Source organism: Pseudoliparis swirei, chromosome 3 (assembly GCF_029220125.1).
Source record: "Pseudoliparis swirei isolate HS2019 ecotype Mariana Trench chromosome 3, NWPU_hadal_v1, whole genome shotgun sequence".
In the NCBI taxonomy this organism is placed as follows: domain Eukaryota; kingdom Metazoa; phylum Chordata; class Actinopteri; order Perciformes; family Liparidae; genus Pseudoliparis; species Pseudoliparis swirei.
The window spans coordinates 4,686,474-4,705,874 of record NC_079390.1 but is presented as its reverse complement, the minus strand read 5'-3'; the positions used below and the strand labels follow the sequence as shown (position 1 = coordinate 4,705,874).

General features: G+C 40.6%; 2 protein-coding genes across 4 annotated transcripts; one reads left to right on the top strand and one right to left on the bottom strand.

Moving 5' to 3' along the window:
• Positions 1-2,202: 2,202 nt before the first annotated feature.
• On the bottom strand, positions 2,203-9,078 carry vps36 (vacuolar protein sorting 36 homolog). 2 transcript variants are annotated; one of them, XM_056407391.1, is made up of 14 exons: positions 8,921-9,074; positions 8,636-8,704; positions 8,468-8,538; positions 7,739-7,853; positions 7,529-7,618; positions 6,618-6,704; positions 6,138-6,170; positions 5,856-5,933; positions 4,339-4,473; positions 4,179-4,244; positions 3,970-4,034; positions 3,524-3,608; positions 3,238-3,314; positions 2,203-2,728 (listed from the first exon to the last, which is right to left on the bottom strand). In XM_056407391.1, the coding sequence occupies exons 1-14, from the start codon at positions 9,014-9,016 to the stop codon at positions 2,647-2,649; spliced, it is 1,149 nt and encodes a 382-aa protein (XP_056263366.1). In that variant the 5' UTR covers positions 9,017-9,074; the 3' UTR covers positions 2,203-2,646. The 2 variants fall into 2 exon arrangements, 1 of the variants encoding a protein (XP_056263366.1); XR_008830663.1 differs by lacking the exons at positions 2,203-2,728; positions 3,238-3,314 and adding an exon at positions 3,801-3,878 and having other exon boundaries at positions 3,521-3,608; positions 8,921-9,078.
• Positions 9,079-9,366: 288 nt separating this feature from the next.
• Positions 9,367-19,007, top strand: proser1 (proline and serine rich 1). Of its 2 annotated transcripts, XM_056411485.1 has the most exons (12): positions 9,367-9,962; positions 10,037-10,102; positions 10,509-10,577; positions 10,796-10,890; positions 11,016-11,109; positions 11,425-11,535; positions 11,818-11,919; positions 13,352-13,430; positions 14,015-14,107; positions 15,111-16,434; positions 16,957-17,101; positions 17,770-19,007. In XM_056411485.1, exons 1-12 carry the CDS (start codon positions 9,918-9,920, stop codon positions 17,893-17,895), a joined length of 2,349 nt encoding a protein of 782 aa, XP_056267460.1. In that variant the 5' UTR covers positions 9,367-9,917; the 3' UTR covers positions 17,896-19,007. The 2 variants fall into 2 exon arrangements, with proteins under 2 accessions (XP_056267460.1, XP_056267461.1); XM_056411486.1 differs by lacking the exon at positions 14,015-14,107.
• The last annotated feature ends 394 nt before the right edge of the window (positions 19,008-19,401 follow it).

Sequence of the window (19,401 nt, the reverse complement as noted above, 5' to 3'; positions counted from 1 at the left end):
ATTTGTACAATTTGGAAATAACAAGTCAAAAACCACATTCATTTTGACATTATATGAAATAATATTATTATAATAAAATATGAAGTTACACTACTGTACTGTTTTTAATTGAAAGTCAGCTCAAATTCAATGATGATATTCATAATTTCCCAATATTAGAACTGTTATTACAGCAGCTCCTTCATTATCTGCTTTAATAACAGTACAGCAGTGTGGAGTGGGGTAATCCATGATATGTGTGTGATGTTTTAAACATCACACACATATCATGCGTTTAAATGAGGGTATATTTGTATGTGCTTATATAAATACATCAATATGTGTGTAGGTATTTGCCGGTTTACCCATATTTATATTAATATATTTTATTTGTACTTTATTTTTGTATAATTATATGCCTGTGCATCTATGTGTAGTATGCACATCCTTTCTTTCATATGCATATCAAGATTAAATGAAAAATGAAATAAATGAAAAATGTGATCGCAAAAAAACAGTACACTAGTGTAACTTCATATGTTATTATAATATTATTTCATATATTGTCCAAAATAATGTTATTTTTGACTTGTTATATATCGAAATGGACACATTATTGCTTGAGAATTAGTCTTTTACGGGCTGTACAAACCCTCTTACCGTAACACCATGAGTAGAGGTGCATTACATTTCAAGCGGCGGCTCACATGACCCGATAGTTGCCCGCAGGCACCGATAGGTCATCAACGGAAAGTGACTACATGAAGAAATACGTGAGCTCCAACAGTTGGATCTATAATTCCCTCCTTCAAGAGACATCCACAGATTAATTAAAAAATAAAAATAAAGGTGTTGTAAAAGACTGTCTAATAAGAATCTCATGACAAAGTCATATAGAAAATCAGGATATCTCAATAAGCCCATAAAGCATTGACACATTGTAGCCATGACAGTAAACAGAATAACTATTCCTCACACACATTCAGATAACCTTCGCCCCACATATGACTGACAAGTTATTCTTCTATTATTAAGCAATGATAGAAAACCTTACACTGAGCATCATGGGCTCACTTAAAATGCACCATTGAGTGCACCCATACCCAACATGCAAGAACAGGACCTATTTTGTCTTGGAAAATGTTCACCAAAAGTTCAATGTTCATGCATGAATCTCTAATCGTTAAGATCAGACCTGCCTCAGTTTAAGTCTTGAAACAAGGAGGTATAGTGAACGATACATCGGGCTAATCTAATCAGCTGTTGCGCTCTGCAGACCTTCACATTTCCTCAAGAGACAGCTAAAAACAGGAAGCTTCTGAGAAAATGAAACACCCTTTACTGTTCGTCGACTTCACAATGGGAACAAAGAACTGCTTCTTATTCTGTGTGTATAAGAATCTCTTCAGGGACAGAGATTATACATTAAAGTAGGAACAATCTCAGCAGGAAGTAGAACTTTAAGACGATGAGGCTATAGACCAGATGGGATTTATTACGATTACCAATTCATTATTACTTCTGCAGTTACCCTTTATATGATTTACTGTGAGTCGACAGGGTTATGGGATTTTACAAAGGCATTTATATGGTGCTTAATTTACAACATAACCTCTGTAATAAGGGATTTATTGACCATATAATTATATTTATTTTCAATGTGAACCAAATTAACAGATCATTTTTTATTTGTTATTTCTTTATCTTTTCTTGAATGAATTCTTGATAAAAGTTATTACATTCGGTGACCGTTCGGGCCACAAATCACATTTTGATGGAAAAGATTGAGAGACCAAAACAAGCAGGGTTCTTACACATTTTGACCAATGTCTTTCCATGACTTTAAACCAAATTTCCATGACCAAACTGAAATCTCGGTATAAACATGAAAACTGTAGAAAATTCTGCGTATCGAGAGCTATCACTGGCTTATATTTTGAGCGTCTTTCTTTAAAAAAATATATAAATTATTTCAAACTCGGCTTAAATGAACATGTGATTTTAACATTTCCATGACTTTTCCAAAACTTTTATGATTTAAGTTTTTACCATGACTTTTCCAGGCTTGAAAATGACCATTTTAAAATTCCATGACTTTTCCAGGTTTTCCATGACCGTACGAACCCTGACAAGAAGAAAAGGTGAAGTAGAGGGTTCCTAAATCCTTTGTAACCCGGATATGTTCTCTCTCTCTCCTCGGAAGACGAGACAGCGTGACAAAGCTTCACTCCAACTTCATTTATTACAGAAATGTACATTTTAATTTGGAGAACATGTAATCACTTGCCATAACAATCCATACAAAAGTACACGCTTTGCAAAGCCGAAAAATGTGTGAAGAAAATGTATTTCCCATAAGAGCAATATTCCCAAACCTCTTTATTAGTAATTGTTTGCGCTGATCACTCCATCGAGAAGAGCAGATATGGAAACACTTTGTTCATGTACAGTATTTAAGCAATTCCTGGAAAAGTATCTCTTTCGAAGCAGCGTCTCGCTCTTAGACTCCGAACACCGACTGTTAAAAAAGTCCCGACCAGACTGAAAAGGTACACTATCCCGCTCGCGGTGGAGCGGACACTCGGCTGTGCACCGGTACGCTCGTGTCGTGGCGATGCATTCGTCTGATCAGCTGATCAGATATCAGCAATAATGACCACGAACGGGTCAAAAGTTGTTGGGGTAGAATCTCAAACCCTCAACGGAGTCGTCTCGACACAGGTGGCCCACCTTCTCCGCCAGCAGCAGCCTGGAGAGGAGGGAGGATCAGAGAAGAAGAGCACACCGTGTGACCGAATGAAGAATAACACGACGAGAAACAAAAGAACGGTGAATATTCTCAATGTTGTAACAATCTGTGAATGAGTGTGTGAGTGTGTGAATGATGACAAGTAGTGTGAAAGCGTTTTGATTGGTCGGAAGACTAGATAAGCGCTATACAAGCACAGGTCCATTTACAATATTGTGTTGTAACATATTAGAAAGAAAGAAAACATAAATAAATGTACACTTTAATTGATCCCCTTATGGAAATTCTTCTCTGTATTTGACCCATCTTTAGTTATTAATGAGCAGTGGGCTGCAGAGAAGCGCCCAGGGAGCCACGAGGGGTTCAGTGTCTTGCTCAAGGACACATCGACGTGGGTGGGGATCGAACCGCCGACCCCCCGATTGAAAGAGGGAGCTGCTAACCGCTGATCAACAGTCAACCCGTTATATGAACACAGACGGTCCGTAACAATGAGATTCACAACGTACCTTTCTTTGGAGAGAAGAACAGAGAGACCCAAGAGCTTCGCAAACTCCTCCGCTGTCAGAGAGCCTTTGTCTGTCACCTGTAGAAGAAGAAGAAGAAGAAGAAGAACAACAACAAGAAGAACAAGAACAAGAAGAACAAGAAACAAGAAGTAAATAAAAGCTTTGAAAGTCAAGGTTGCCGACTGTGACTCATCTCGATATATAAATTCAAATAAATATATCCCAAACAGCTGTTTGATGACACGCGTGTCGATGTCAGCATAATGTTTGCGTTGGCGACGCTCACATTGTCCAGCGCCGAGGATATCATCTCCTCTTCGCTGTGAGACTGCAGCTGGACCACCATCACGCCGCTGTCAAACACACGCAGCCTGCAGAGAGGACAAGATGGATGAAGGAAACAGTGTGTGTGTGTGTGTGTGTGGAATATTTTTATTTAGGAAGCTAAAATAGGGCGCTGGCTGGAGAACGGCAACCAGTTTGCGGGTACTTGGACCAACGGTGATTCTTTTGAAACACTGAGAAATGACAGGAAGTGACAATCGCAGAGGTCTGGACAATACCTCCAACAACAGGAAGTCGGGACAGGAAGAGTCTGGCCTCTGGGATACAGTGCAGGCCGTCAAAGCTGCACTATACCCCTTTAATAAAACACAAAGCCGGATCTTTTTTAGGAATGTGTGAAAGAGGGCAGAGATAAATCAAACAAGACAAAGACAACCAAAACCTCACCTCAACGTGAGCTTCAACGACTCGAACATCTTGCAGGCGTTGACCAAATCTTCTGGAGATAAAAGCTGTGGAAAGGGAACAGGAAGTGACCTCAGTGTCCGACTGAATGTAGAGAGAGCGACGTCGTAGGATTAAGGATACGTCAAGCACGATGATGTGTTCTTTAGTGTGTGTGTGTGTGTGTGTGTGTGTGCACCTGTGAGCATTACCTCCATCCCTCGAGCACGGTTGACGAGACAGTACACATCCGTGAGCGCCATCATACCCCCGCGCTCCTGGGAGGGCAGGAGAATCGGTCGGAAAGTCAGAAAAATGGGTTAAGATGGAACTAGAGTGTTGATCTTAGGCTGAGGAGATGTTCCCGCCGACCTCCAGAGGAGCCTGGAGCATGTCGTCCAGCTGCTTGGCGAGCTGCAGATGGTAATGTGTCCCGGATCCATGCGTTTCCCTGGTGACGGGGTCAGCAATGCCCATGGACAGCAGGTAGGACTTGAAGCGAATCGTCTATAAAAGCAGAACATACCCGTTCATAAAGAAAAGCACAACTACTTGGAAAAAAACATTGTGGGCAATTAAGAGTAAACAAAAATCAGAATCAGGTTTTATTGGCCAAGTAAGTTTGCACAAACAAGGAATTTGGCTTGGTAAAGTGACTCTGTGTGCTTACACAAAATATACACTACCGTTCAAAAGTTTGGAGTCACTTAGAAATGTCTTTATTTTTCAAAGAAAAGCAGTTTTTTCAATAAAGATAACATTAATCAAAAATACACACTATACATTGTTAATGTGGTAAATGACTATTCTAGGTGGAAACGTCTGGTTTCTAATGAAATATCTCCAGAGGTGTATAGAGGCCCATTTCCATCAACTATCACTCCAGTGTTCTAATGGTACATTGTGTTTGCTAATCGCCTTAGAAGACTAATATCTGATTAGAAAACCCTTGTGCAATTATGTTAGCACAGCTGAAAACAGTTATGCTGGTGATATAAGCTATACAACTGGCCTTCCTTTGAGCTTGAAGTACAAAATTAATACTTCAAATATTAATCATTATTTCTAACCTTGTCAATGTCTTGACTATATTTTCTATTCAATTTATTTGATAAATAAAAGTGAGTTTTCATGGAAGACACAAAATTGTCTGGATGACCCCAAACTTTTGAACGGTAGTGTACATTAAAACACAATACAATACAAAACAAAAACAAAACAGTGCAGTACAAAACAAACAGTGCAACGGTCTAAGAAGTTTAAGAAAGTGACTTAAGAAAGTATATACAAGGCGGAATGGCTATATACAGTGGCTGTGAAACAGTAGTGCAAGAACAAGTGGAGAGTGCGAGAAGTACAGGGATAAATAAATAACTATGACATCAATTGTGTGCTTAATGGTCATGGGAGGTTCGAGAGAACTTTATGATGAGTTATTGATGTATGTAGGAGCGGTCAGTAAAATCAACGCGCATTCTTTTCGTAGTGTCACTTCAGTACTTTCTTTTATTTGCAGAACAGCAACAGAAACATAAATGTGACTCATCTTAAACAGAAAAACCCGCCTCGACTTTATATGCGGTTCTTAATTTGCGGTTGACAAAACAGTTTGCCCTTGCGCTCTCTTGCCAAACACACCTGGTTGTACTCTGGTGACGTCATCATTGCATCATCATTATAATCATTTCAGAAATATGTCAGCATGATCAACAGTATTCCAGCATAATTTGATCTATGGGGCAGTAGCATGATTATAATGTACCCACATGGATGAGATACGCGATCGATGAACACAAAGCAGTGTAATGGCTTCTACACTGTATGTACAGTCGTTTGAAACCACGCCCATTGCACTCCTCTCCCGTGTCTGGTTATGCTTATGTTCTTACCTCATCTTCTGAAATGTTTCCCTGCTTGTCTTTGATCTTGTTGGCGATAGATCTGGACAGCTCCACCATCTCCTTGGCCTGTTATGTAAAAGTAGGGAATCATTCAGCAAATCCCACCGCTTAGCCAAAATATGAGCTTTACACAGGTTTTATATCTACGGTTATGATGAGTGAACAATCATACAGCAGAACGGAAAACATAAGTCTTAAAAAAAGGTAAATAATTATATAACAACAACAACTACAGTGAAATGTGAACGTGCAAAGGAAAACATTCTTTACCTTCACCATCAGCTGACTGAGATCCTCGAAGGCCTGAAAAAAAGAGACTAAATTGGTTATAGGGCTCATTCACAATAAAAAAAAAATCATGGCTACATATAGAATTTAAATATAATTGTCCTCTGTATTTGTAGGATAAAACAGAACATTCTCCCTACCCTGACACCCAAACATTCTTCTCATTAAGCTTAATACGTGTCATTTTATTAGATTTTATTGTATTTAAATTCAATAAATGCATTTACACATAACTTAATAAATGCTGAATATAAGATTAATGTCAGTTACAATAAATTCGAGGGTGGCAAAAAAAAAAAAAAACATTAAAACATTTACAGAAACCTTGATTGAACTAAACCGCTCTATATTCTCAATACCTTTACATTAATTCCCGTAAAAATATGATTAAATAAACAACTTCGGCTGGGAGCTTTGAGGAGACAAACTTCTCTGTATTTCAGTATTTTTGCTCAACAGTACCTCAGAAATATTCTTATCCGTTTCTTTCCTCTTCTCCTCTATTTTCCTCTCAATGCCGACAATCCCCACAGCACGTGTTCTTCCTGCCTGCATGACCACAAAAGGAAAGAAAAACACACGTTATGAATCACACGGGCACTGAAAAGGTCAAGGAAAGACAAACAATGGGGGGGGACAACAACTTGTGGTCACCCGCTGTTACGGTACTTAAATCAATTTGAGTGACTATTATCTCTAGTATTTGTCCACAATGTATGTAATCTCATTTAGAGACATGTGACATTGTGCAAATGAAAGTATAGAGAGTAACAGCAAACATAGACGTGTATGTTTACTGGTGTGAGTCCTGCTGTGGGAGACAATACTTAAATGGATGTTAATGCCAATTTAGCAATTGAGCTAGAAGTGACACTATTATATTATTGGTAAATAAGTTCTGACCCAGCCAATAATATAGTTAAGCCCATTGAAATAGAGACAACACTGCCACCCTGTGGTACATACATTGAATTGATGTACATCCCTGAAGTGGTTCTCAAATATGTGAAGGCACTCCAGGGGGTATGTGAGATTTTACTAAATATATTTAAAATTAGTATCCATTAAAAAAAAATCCTTTACAAATATTAGTTGTTAAATAAATATTCAATTAAATATAAATGTAAGTTCATAAATGTAACTTAATTTTATTCTAAATCACACTGATGACCCAGCACTGTGTATTACATATTTGTTCAAACAAAAAATGTGTTGCACTGGTTAGGCCGGGGGTACATGGCTGTAAACATAGGGGGTTACATCATTTATGGAAGTTTGAGAACCAGTGCCCTAATAAAATGCTGAAAGGCACATTTGGCCGGTACAGTTCAGATTCTAGTGGGATGGGAAGGAGCATCTGTTCAGCTTCTGACCTGAGAGCCCGTTCCTACGGGGATGAGTTGTGAAGCCGGCGTGTTCTCCCATGTCTTCCGAGTCATTTCTTCCGTCAGCCTCCTGTGAAACTGCAAGCGAATGACACCAAGTCAGTTGCCAGTCGTAAACAACCCAAAAGAGAGTCTCACTTAAGATTAAGAATGCTCTTGACGAGATAAAAGAGTAAAGCAACAAGCGTGTTTAACTACCTCGATCTGCCCGTGTTCTTTGAAGGACAGCTTGATGAAGGAGTACTTGCTGTGTTGGTAGGGTCCTGGCTCCTTGTTGGCAGGTGTTGCTTGCAGGTGGATAACTATTTTTGCACTACAGAATAAGAGATGTCAATAGTTAATTATCCAAGTACATCTTTTAAAATTAAAATGATTAACATAAAAATAAAAAAAAGTTGTGTTCCAACTACCATTTTTCCCCAGAGCTTTCAACTGCTATGATATTCTCCCCAAATACAACCAGCAGTTATCACATGGCCAAGGTTATATACTTTATTTATGTGACTACAACCTAGCCGTCTTAACAACATGATGCATTTGCCAGCTCCAGAAAAAAAGCTATTTAACAAACAATGATTTAAAGGCTTTTGGGCTCAAATGACACCTTTTTAAGCCATTGATGTCTGTGTTTTATGTTTTATTAATTTTTATATATATTTTAAATGTATTGTTTTAAATTAGAATGTCCTATCTTAATATTTGTATATGTGTTGTTACCTGTTACTGCTGTATTGACTGATGAGTCACCAACTTAATTTCATTGAATGTTTTTTTACAATGACAATAAACATCCTTACACGAACCTATTTATATATAAAAACACACAATCTCGTTGTTTGCCAATTTCTTAATGCAATTCTGAAAGCCTACTTCTCATTTCTGTTCATATTTCTGTGCCCAACACAATATGTATTTACTGACACTCACCTCTTTCCTATTCCTGCAGCCTGCTCCTCAAACAAGAGGATCTGCGACAGGGGCATGGCGACGCAGCATTCCTACAGGGGACAATAGAAATACAGAAGTGAGAGAAATAGCACACAACACGTCTGTAAACAATGACACACAGTTCTCTCACAATCACTGTAGTCTTACGTGATTTTTAAGGTCCCTCCAGATCAACCGATGGGTGCTCAACAAGGCAACCCCAACGTCGAGCTTAGCCTGGTCCAATAACATGAGAGTACATTACGTTATGTTCTTATATTTCTTCACCAACAACCATAATGATGTAGCTGAACTTCATCAGCACCTCGTGTGCACCGTCAATTCTTAACGTCATTTAGTTAACGTCCACTTATTAACATTGTTACATACACGTTTTAGCTACTGTATCGTTGTGTCAGGCCACAAACTTAGCGATCAGAAAACTAAACACACCTTATCATCACCGTCATAGAGTCTGACACCTCGTTGCTGGATCACTAAAGTTTCATCCATTTCCAAGAGCCCATTTGACCAAAAAAAGCGGTCCATTTTTCACTATTATAGACGATTATTGTTTATTCTGCACTCTGCTGCCGAGACGCATTTATATGTTTACTTCCTGTACGCTGTTCAGCATGACCCTGAATATGCCTGACAAGAAACACCAACATTGGACATGAAATAATAGATATAAAATAGAATCAATTTAACTGATGGTTGTGTTGCAAATAAATCAAGTAGAATCATTAATTAAATCACCTAACTACGAGTAATTTTGTTATATCTTCGTACTTTGCTGCATGGTGTCTTTTCCGACAGGCTGCCTTTTATAGGGGTCCTTTCCACTGTTGACGTTACTAGCGCCAGCTGTCAGAGGAAGCTAGCAAGATTGCTATCTTTCCTAGCGCGTTATTTTAACATTTTTATTGATTTATTTTTTACACTTTCAGTCTATATCGTAGTTATAGCTCGCACTGGATTTTATCTAAACTTGAATTAATTAATACCCTAAAAAATCCGCATTTTCCTCTGTCTTTTTGTTGAGTTGTGCACCGAATTAAGGATTGCTATAGCGGGCTAGCTTGTTGTTAGCTGCGGACAAATCTGGTGCAGGCAGGTTTTGCACTGCTTCTCTTGTTTGGAAGTCATTGTTCATGGGCGGAAAGTTGTATTTTATAGGAGGACTGTAAATATCTTGCAGCTTTATTACGGAACTGAAGGATACGGATGTACTGCAATTATGCAATACTCTGAATTCTGCTTGAGCAGCATTTTGATTTTAAATCAGTAGCGTTGGACGACAAGCATGGTATTTAGACTTTAAGTCCCCCGAATGCGTTTTATCTCAAACCATCCTATCTTCTGTATTGTAAAACGTGTTTTTACCAATTGCTGGTAACATTACTGTATTTATTGACCAAGAGGCGAACGTGTATTTAAATCCACAAACATGGATAAGAAATCATTTGATATCGTCTTGGATGAGATAAGAAAGGTAAGTGTCTAATCCCAAATAATTTAACCGAATTAAGATGCAGGCGTTTGGTAATTCTTTATTCTGTGTTTCAGTGTGTCCTGACCGATCAACGGATTAAAGCCATAGAGCAGGTGCATGGGTATTTCTCCAGTGAGCAGGTAACTGTCCAAGCAGCAACGCAGCCATGTGATCATATTGCGTTTCACCACACAGTTGGCACAGTTGTTAAAATAATGTACAGTTGTAAACATAATGGAACTTGTGTGTTGTGTTTTGCTAGATCCATGCATACTCAATATAATTATGTATTTGAAATAGTTTATTTCATGCAATGTAAAGGCAACGGAGGAAAACTCAGATATGGTTGTTTCAAAATTTATTTTTTATTGATAATACTGGTAGTCAAAACTGTCATGGTCTTTCATACCTCTACCATACCTTCAAGCGTCTTTGAGTGCTATGAAAAGCGCTATAGAAATGTTATGTATTATTATTATACCTCCAAACTATAGCAGCGCAGCTCTTATGCTTATGTAAGTTGTAACATGTCTTAAACATCCGCAGGTGATGGAGATACTGAAATATTTCTCATGGGCCGAGCCACAGGTCAAAGCGGTTAAAGCTCTGCAGCATGTGAGTAACGCGTACTTTCGGTGATCAGGTGGTCAGCATCAATGTATAAAGTTTGCATTCCTCAATGTTTTTTATAAAAATGAATTGGTTTAAAACAACAGTAATATCAGTGAGACTACAATAAGTTATTATTTTGTGGCATTACCACCTCTCTCTGTCATTGATATGTTTTAAAGCTTTAGTGAAACGCGTTTCTCCTTCTGTTGCCTTTTTTTTAGAAAATGGTTGCAATCACTACAACCAAAGTTTCAAATGTTCTGAATTGCTTCACCTTCTCAAAGGACAGACTGATTGTCCTGGAACTAATTGCTTTGTGAGTACATCTTTTTAATTCAAGCACCCTGAATAGATTGTCAAAGAACATAGATCCAATGTTGTAATATCAGCCGATTGGGAAATTAGTTGCTTGTTTTAATATCAATTTCTGTTCTCATACAGGAACATTTCAGATGCTCAAAATTATCGCCCAGTGGAGGATCTGTTTCGCATACACTTGTCTGAGAAGAAGCGGGCTCGCAGGATACTGGAGCAAGTATGTTCACCTCTGCACATTTAATTTCATGGTGTTTTTTGTGTTCTAGGTAGGTTTACATAGAAACCCTATTTTTGTTGTCTTGTTATCAAAAGCTCCTGTGGAACAGCTGTGGTAGTAATAGCCCCAGCAGTGCAGTCGATTGATGCAATTTAAAGATAATAAAACTGTCTCAATTGATGCTCTTAGAATAGCACGGGGCATCTGTTAATGCATTATCTTTGACATCCCTACACATTTGAATGTTTCAATGCATTGCTGTATATAAAGGCAAACACACACAGTTTCTAAAATACTACACTTCTGTGTCTCTAGGTATGTAAGGTTGGCTGCAAGGCTCCTGTAGCCATGATCTCCTCCTGTGGTATGATCCCAGGAAATCCATACCCTAAAGGTAGACCCAGCCTGGTCAGTGGCACATTCCCTGTAAGTATGTGCATGGCTCTCCATTAAGTTTTACTGAATCGCAAACAACTTGTAGTCTGGATGCCAACATCTATCAGATTAAGTAAAATCTAAATTGTGAATATTTTACTTTGTATACTTTTTTGGGGTAAAAAATAGTGTGTAATAGTGATACTGAGTTTGTTTTGTTGTCTTTGTGATTTGAATTTTAAGTGCGAGCAAAAAGAGGGCACACCTGACTCATGTAGTCTGCTCAAAATACGCCTCACCTTGTAAACATGTGTTTTTTGTTTTTGATCACAGGGGATTCCTCCAGTCAAGAAAGACGCAGAGAAGAAAGAGGATACTTTGAACAGTCTCGAGGGGAAAGGAATTTCCGCTCGAATCATTGGACCTTTCAAACCGGTAAGCACTAGAAAAGGAATCACAGACAGTTATGCAGCTTCTCTGGGGCATCCTGCTACTGTTGCATCATCCTAAAGCAGTGGTTCTTCACCTTACTGGAGGTACTGAACCCTGAACGCTTCATCGGTGCATAAGCCGAACCCTTCGTAATTGGAAAAATAAAATATGATTTCTTCAGAACATAGGCGTATCATTTATTAGTGCACGAAATGAACCATGCATCAGTTCTACACAAACCGTTCTCATGTCCGCCATCCACCACGGAAGAAATAACCACTAGTTCTTCTTTATACTTGTTGAGGACATCCCACAACCGTCGGAACATCTAAATTGATATATATTTATACATAACATCACCCGTAGGCTCGGTGACTTTCACCGACTACGTCTGGACTCGGCATTGGTCGAATTTTGCACTTTGTTCTATTCATTCCATTCACGTGTGTGGCATTGTCTTCGCAACACTTTTGGTGTGAACGCAGCACGGCGAAGAGAAATGGTGTGATGCCAAAATGTCGGCAGCCAAAAAACGCCCGACATTGCTAGTGTGACCCGGTCATACTGTGTGTGTCTTGACCCCGACCGAACCCCTGAGAGTGACTCGCCGGACCCAGGTTAAAAACTACTGTCCTAAAGGGTCAAGGCCTCACGTGACTATTAACAATGCTTATTAAAAACAAAATGCCAAGGCATGGTTTAAAAGATGACGCTAGACGATTGTGAGTCTGCTAATTGGACTGGAGTAAAGGCCGTAAGCAGAATAATGTCAACACACAGAAATAAATTGGTGAGAAAACATTAACATACACTTCACATTTAGATGTTAACCCTCCTGTTACCTTATGGTCAATTTGACCCCATTCAATGTTTAACGTCGGTGTTCTTTCGGGTCAATTTGACCCCAGGCTGTTTTTCACTGTCAAACATATAAGAAATATCAACTTTTTTATATATTTAAAGGGCTATTTAGGTAGTCAAAAAACAAACATAAAGTAACTCACACTTAAACTTGGGAAACAATATTAATTCTAATAATTTTCTGGAGGTTTTAATTGCTGGGGTCAAATTGACCCTGAGGGTAAAATATGTCAGTAAATATAAAGGTAAGAGGGTGAAACATTGAATGGGGTCAATGTGACCCTAAGGTAACAGGAGGGTTAAGCATGGAAATCAACTTTGCATATTGTACTCATGACTGATGAGGCTATAACACATGTCTTGGCTTCTTCATTCATAAAAGAGAATCGTCTTGGAATATGGGGACATTACATTCAAACGACCACCAGCATGAAAATGGCTCATTTGTTCGGCTTTTATACGAGCGGTGGTTTCATCTTCCACTTTTTTCTTCTTCTTTTTGGGGTTTTCACTTCTGTTTTTATATCGATTTTTGAAAGCTGATCGGTGTCTTCTTTTTATTGTCTTTTTCTAGTTCCCATCAACCTACAACCCTCATCGGCCTGTGCCGTACCCGATACCACCGTGCCGTCCCCACGCCACCATCGCACCCAGTAAGAAATGACCCCCATACCCACACATACCCCCGCCCCGCCCTGTCAACCAACACTGTTGTTGGAAGGAAACAGATATGTCCGATAGAGGTCTCTAAGACAAGTGAGGATTGCTTAGAGTGGTTTTAGGTACAGGTTGAGGTCCAGTTAGGAGTGGGGTGCGTTGTGTGAGTGTGTGAATCCCACATGTGTTTGTGTATACAGGGTTCGTACGGTCATGGAAAACCTGGAAAAGTCATGGAATTTTAAAATGGTCATTTCCAGGCCTGGAAAAGTCATGGAAAAAACTTAAATCATAAAAGTTTGGGAAAAGTCATGGAAATGTGTTAAAATTCATTTACGCCGAGTTTGAAAGAATTAATATGTTTTTTAAAGAAAGACGCTCAAAATATAATCCGGCGTACGCTCTCAATACGCAAAATGTTCTATATTTTTTATGTTTACACCGAGATTTCAGTTTGGTCATGGAAATTTGTTTTAAAGTCGTGGAAAAGTCATGGAAATCCATTGGTCAAAATGTGTAAGAACCCTGTGTATATAAATGTGTGGTGGACGCTATTAATATGTGCAACTATACTACTCAGGTGCGTACAACAACGCAGGCCTTGTTTCTGTGGGAGGGGTTATTACACCCAGCGTGGCCCCTCCCCCCTACAACTCCACCCACAAAGTAGCAGGTATGATTTGTTGGAAGCGCGAGAGCAAATGGACTTCCCTTGAAGCTCGCTGCCTAACTCTCTGGCATGCTGCTTACCTGCGCTTCTCAGGTTTAATGCCTTTTTAATCAGGTGAAGAAAGCGCCTCTTACTTCTGGAGTACACTGGGTGACCAGAAAAATGCACCGCATCAGACATTTTAGTGAAACCCGATGCAGAGCTGTCTCCTGGATTGCTTTTGTTTTAGAGCTGTTAGAGAGATTGATTCAGTTTATCAATATTATCTGATGGGGGGGGTTGTTGCCAAAATTGGTTGCTTAATATCTAATGCAACCACTCTTCTGATCTTTTGATATGATCCACTATTTGGTAGGTGAAGAAGACACTAATTGGTAATTCAATGTAAATACGTTTCAATACAATACAGTCCTGAACAACAACACAGAATGGTCCAAAGCAAGGCTGTTGTGTTGCAGTACATCATGAAGGTACTTCTGTTTTCTGGTCAGTCAGTGTAGAGGAACGCTTTGATGAATACGGGTCTGTTGTTGCGTGGTCCAAGAATAACTTTTATACTAATGTCATTAATCGTTTTTTTTTTTTTCCTTTCTGGAATCATGCTGTGAGCTGGCATTTAACATGCATTGCTTGAGATAACTTTGTATGTTTTTAACGCTTCTCGCGCGTGCGTGTGTGTTGCAGTTACTAGGCCAAATAAATTCTGTAAACATTTCCCAAAGGTAACAAGACATATTCCAATCTTGGATTTTTTTGTTTTTTTTGTTTGTATTTCCATATAATAAGTTGCACGCAGGGATACTCGCTGGCTATTCCTCCATTGCTTCTTCTACTATAATTCTGCCTGATTTTTTTACTTTGGTTCCTGTGTCCTGGAATGAAATTTAGTTTTGAACGATGGCACCAGTGATCAGAAAAAACTAAATATTATTTAATGCAACTATGTATTACCATTATCTCAGATGATCCTTTTTAACAACTTTGATATATATTTTTCCTCCACCAGGTTACGCCAAACCAGGCAATCCACAGCACACCACACCTGGGGTCAACAGCGGGCCCCTCCTCATTCCTCACGGGTCCACCACGCCTTCTACCCCCGTCCCGCCTCAAGCTTCTCCTGCTCAGCCACCTCCAACTACGCCCATCACACCAGTTTTCCCCGGCATGGTGCCCTCTCACAACCCCAATGCCCCGCCTCACTCCCCTGCTCCGTCCCCATCCGTGATCAAAGCGGGTCCACAGACCCCCGGTGGCCATGTTACACCTACACCCTCATCCGTCATTAAAACCCACACACCTTCAGGCACCCCTTGTGGAACTCCTGTCCCCGGCAGCGGGGGCTTCGCCACTTCCCCTTTCCACGCCATCTCCCGACCAGGCACCCCTGCGTCCTCCCGCAGTGGCCCCGACCCTTTATCGCAGACAAACTCCATGGGCGCCAATCAGCAGAGGGGTTTTTCTCAGTCCACAGATCACCAGTCAGGACCCACCCACCATGGCATGCACCCACAAGCGGGTAACCCCTCTGGGTCGGTGATCCGAAGTTACACCCCCTCTGGACAATCCACTCCGGTTCTTCCGAGCTGCTCCACCCCGGGTCCAAGTCCCAAACCCTCCCAAGCTCATCCGGCACAGATTCAGGCTGCCATGGCCGCGGCTGGAGCCAAGAACAGACACAGCGGGGGTAGCAACAGTGGCAGTGACAGCCCCGTGTCCTCTGCTTTTAAGGGCACCTCTCGCTCGGGCACACCTTCTTTTGTGGTGCAAGGTTCTGCCCAGGCGGCCCTTGCACGCTCCTTGGGTCTGTCACACCCGGGTTCTCCTCAAGTCTCTCTCTCTAGTCCTGTTGGTGTGGCCGGTTTCCAAGCTCTGTCCTCTAGCCAAGGACCCTCTCATTATCCGGGCCTGTCCCCTTTCTCCTCCCTTTCATCCGCTCTCCCTCCTTCATCCATGCCTCCCACGACCAACATTTCTAACCATCCACAAAACTCCATCTACTCGGGCATGGCCTCTAATTCTGGCCCCGGTATGGCCTCCTCTTTCGGTCTGGGCCCCAGCTCCGCCCCCTCTTTATTCCCAGGCCTTCCGCCTGGCGCTAGCTCCGGTGCTTTCCCAGCAATGGGGGTTTCAGGAGGGCATGGCGCCGGTAGCCCCGTGTTGTCTTCATTCATGGGCCTGCCAGGGGCCTCTTCGTCTTCAGTCGCGTCGGTGTCACCGCTGCAAACGGCAGCCGCGGCGGCCGCGACCGCGGCCGCAGCTGGTGTTCCGTCATCGTCCCCAGTTTTACCCGGCTTTGCGTCCGCGTTCAGCTCCAACTTCCAGCCTGGGTATGTGAGCTTTAAACACTTTGACTTATCAGTATTCAGAAGCCACGTTGCACGGTTAATCTAAGATGTGCCTGAAGATTTTAATATTGATTTCCTACTATTATGTAATGTACATGGGAAGATCCTAGCCGTTTCCTAAATTGAAATGTTTAACATCTTAGAAAAACGGCAGGTGAATGGGCATCCTAAATCTGCATCATAAATGTGCCTACATTTTTTTTCCACTGGGTTTCATTAGTGGAAACATCACACCCAAGTGCAAAGTCTACTTCCACTGTGGAGGCCAAGGCTGAGCCTTTGCTTTGTCTCTGATAGTTCTTTGCGAGTTGTGAATCATAACTTCCCCGAATTGTTGAACAAGTCCCTTTTTTTAAAGAACAACACAATTTATACTGATTTTCGGCATATTGTCACCTCAAATATGTTCCTGCTTTCCATAGTAGAATGTGTGTTGTATTTTAATAATGTTGCATCGTAGACTATTCTAGGAGTAATGACGGTAACTGTTCTTGTGTATTACAGGTTGAGCAGTGGCCTCCAGCCTCCAGGAAGCAGCGGGTTCCCCGGCTTGCTGTCCTTCCCCGGGGTGCCGGGCTTCTCTCCCTCGGCCTCTCCTGCAAACCTCGGTGGCCTCCACAACCCGGACATGCAGTCTGCCCTGCTGCAGGTATAGATAGATAGATAGATAGATATATACTTTATTAATCCCCAAGGGGAAATTTGTCGAGTCAGTAGCAGCAACACACAAGAATAAAAAAACAAAACACAAAATATAAGAAGGGTTAGGGTGATCTGGAAAAAGTAGTTATGGTCCAGTGTCCGACCGTAACTAAGACAAACGTGAAAGAAAAGAAAAAGAAAAAGAGAGGAAAAGTGCAAAAAAAGACAATAAAATAAAAGCAAAACGCCACTACTGAAACAAGCAGCCGTTGGCACAGCGCCACACACCTCCTGCAATATACACGCATGCATGCATACACACACACACACACACACACATATATTCCTGTATATGCCTTGAAGTGAGGACCAGGTAAATTCACATTGGGACTGAGGACCACCTTTTCTGCTATACATTAAAAATGAAATGAATGTTGCATTTGAGCACAAGGAGGCTCCCTGACTCCAGTTCCTGCCTCTGTGGAAAAAAAACTGAGGACCAGCATAAATGTCCTCACTTTGCATTTTGGTCCTCATTCCAAAGGTTAATAACCCTCGATGCTCCTCAGAAAGATAGCAGTGCAAACACACACACACAATACTTGACGTTCAAATAATGTTACTATGCCAGTTTGATACACGTTACAAACCCTGCTTTTCTTTGTCTTGTCGCAGGCTCATCAAGCATCTGCGTTGGAGAACTTCCCTCCTCAGCCCAACAGCTTCACCAACTGCCCTCCAGGCCCAGGAAGCCCCTTTCCCCTCCAACCCGGCATGCACCCCCAGTTGGGTTGGCAGTGAAACCCAACAGCACACTTTTTGAAACATTGATTACACTCTCGCGTCGATTTCCCCCCATCGTACACCCTGCCCGACCTCTCGGCAGGTGGCGCAATGTATTTTTTTGAAGGACGGAGGACAAATTGAAGCGTTTCAATAATGTGTATGTTACAGCCAGGTTACTTCTACAAGTAACACTTGAAATAGTGTGTGTGTGTGTGGGGGGAGATGGCATATGTCCTCCTATTATTCTTGGTGAACAGTTGTAAATATCAGTTGTCAAAGTGGTTAGGTTTTACAAGTAGACCATGAATGGTTTAAAAGTGAGCTGGACTTGGCTGTTTTTAATCAAGTTCATCAACATTTGTTAGTGAATAATGAATGATAGAAATGTAAATTGACAAATGTACATGATATCATGAAATGAATTGACAGTATCCTCGTGTGGTATATTTCATGCAGTCACAATGGAAAGGACCTGCGTATGATACTGATTGATCTTTGTGTTATGACATGAATTCTTTTGGTGGTTTATGTTATATTGTGCTGTGTGACGCAGTCATATTTTGAGGGGGGGGAAACATCAGAAAATACAGTTTCAGGGGTAGGAGTGTTGTATACAAAAAAAACTTGCATTTGTCAGTTCCATTCATGTCTGTTGACATTTTGGTGAACACCCACCTGACTGTCTGTTTACTATGACTCACATCGCTTATGTTTACACATTTATTTTTGTTTTGACAGATGTCACCCAGCTAGTGCTACGATTACAGTTTTAACCAGATGTACTGTATGCAAGTTTAATTGATATATGGACTTGAGATATAATGTCTAATATCCTTCAGTAAGGCTTTGCGACATAGTGAAAACTGTAATTTGACCTCATTTACTGTAAAGCTTAGTACACTCCCGAGACAGTTGAGAGTAATAGACGCGCTGTTTAATGCCCTGTGTGTTTTCTTTATGTCCTTGTTTTGTATTTGCACCTGTTTTTGTTATGTTGTCAGTAAACTGCTGGTTGCTGTCGCTGTGTCTCTTTAGTGCCGTGGCTATAAGGAAAGCCATTGCTCTTAAAGAGGCGGAACAAACATCACCTGTTTATGTGACTTTAAAAAAATAAAATATCAAATATGGCCTCTGTCTGATGAATTTAAAGTGACCCAATAATGACTAGCGCTCAAGGCTGTGGAAAAATGTGTTAATTGACATGCAATTGTTATTCTATTTCTATAGTTATTTTATTCATAAGATAACTAGAAAGTCACTGTTTGACAGCCTGCTTCATTTATAGCTTTAAAGGGTGCTTATCAAGATCGTCCTTGGTATTGCGAAACACACGCATGTTGTCATCAGTCATGTGTTAAACAGTCATGACACTCCTAGTCATGGGATCTCATTGGAGCATTTTCCATTATTCCAATTTCCATTTTGTTTTTTTTATTTATTTAATTCGTATTTTGTCAATTGTTTTATCCCTAACATAATAGTATTCATTACTATATACATTGATTTAGTTTCTATATTTTC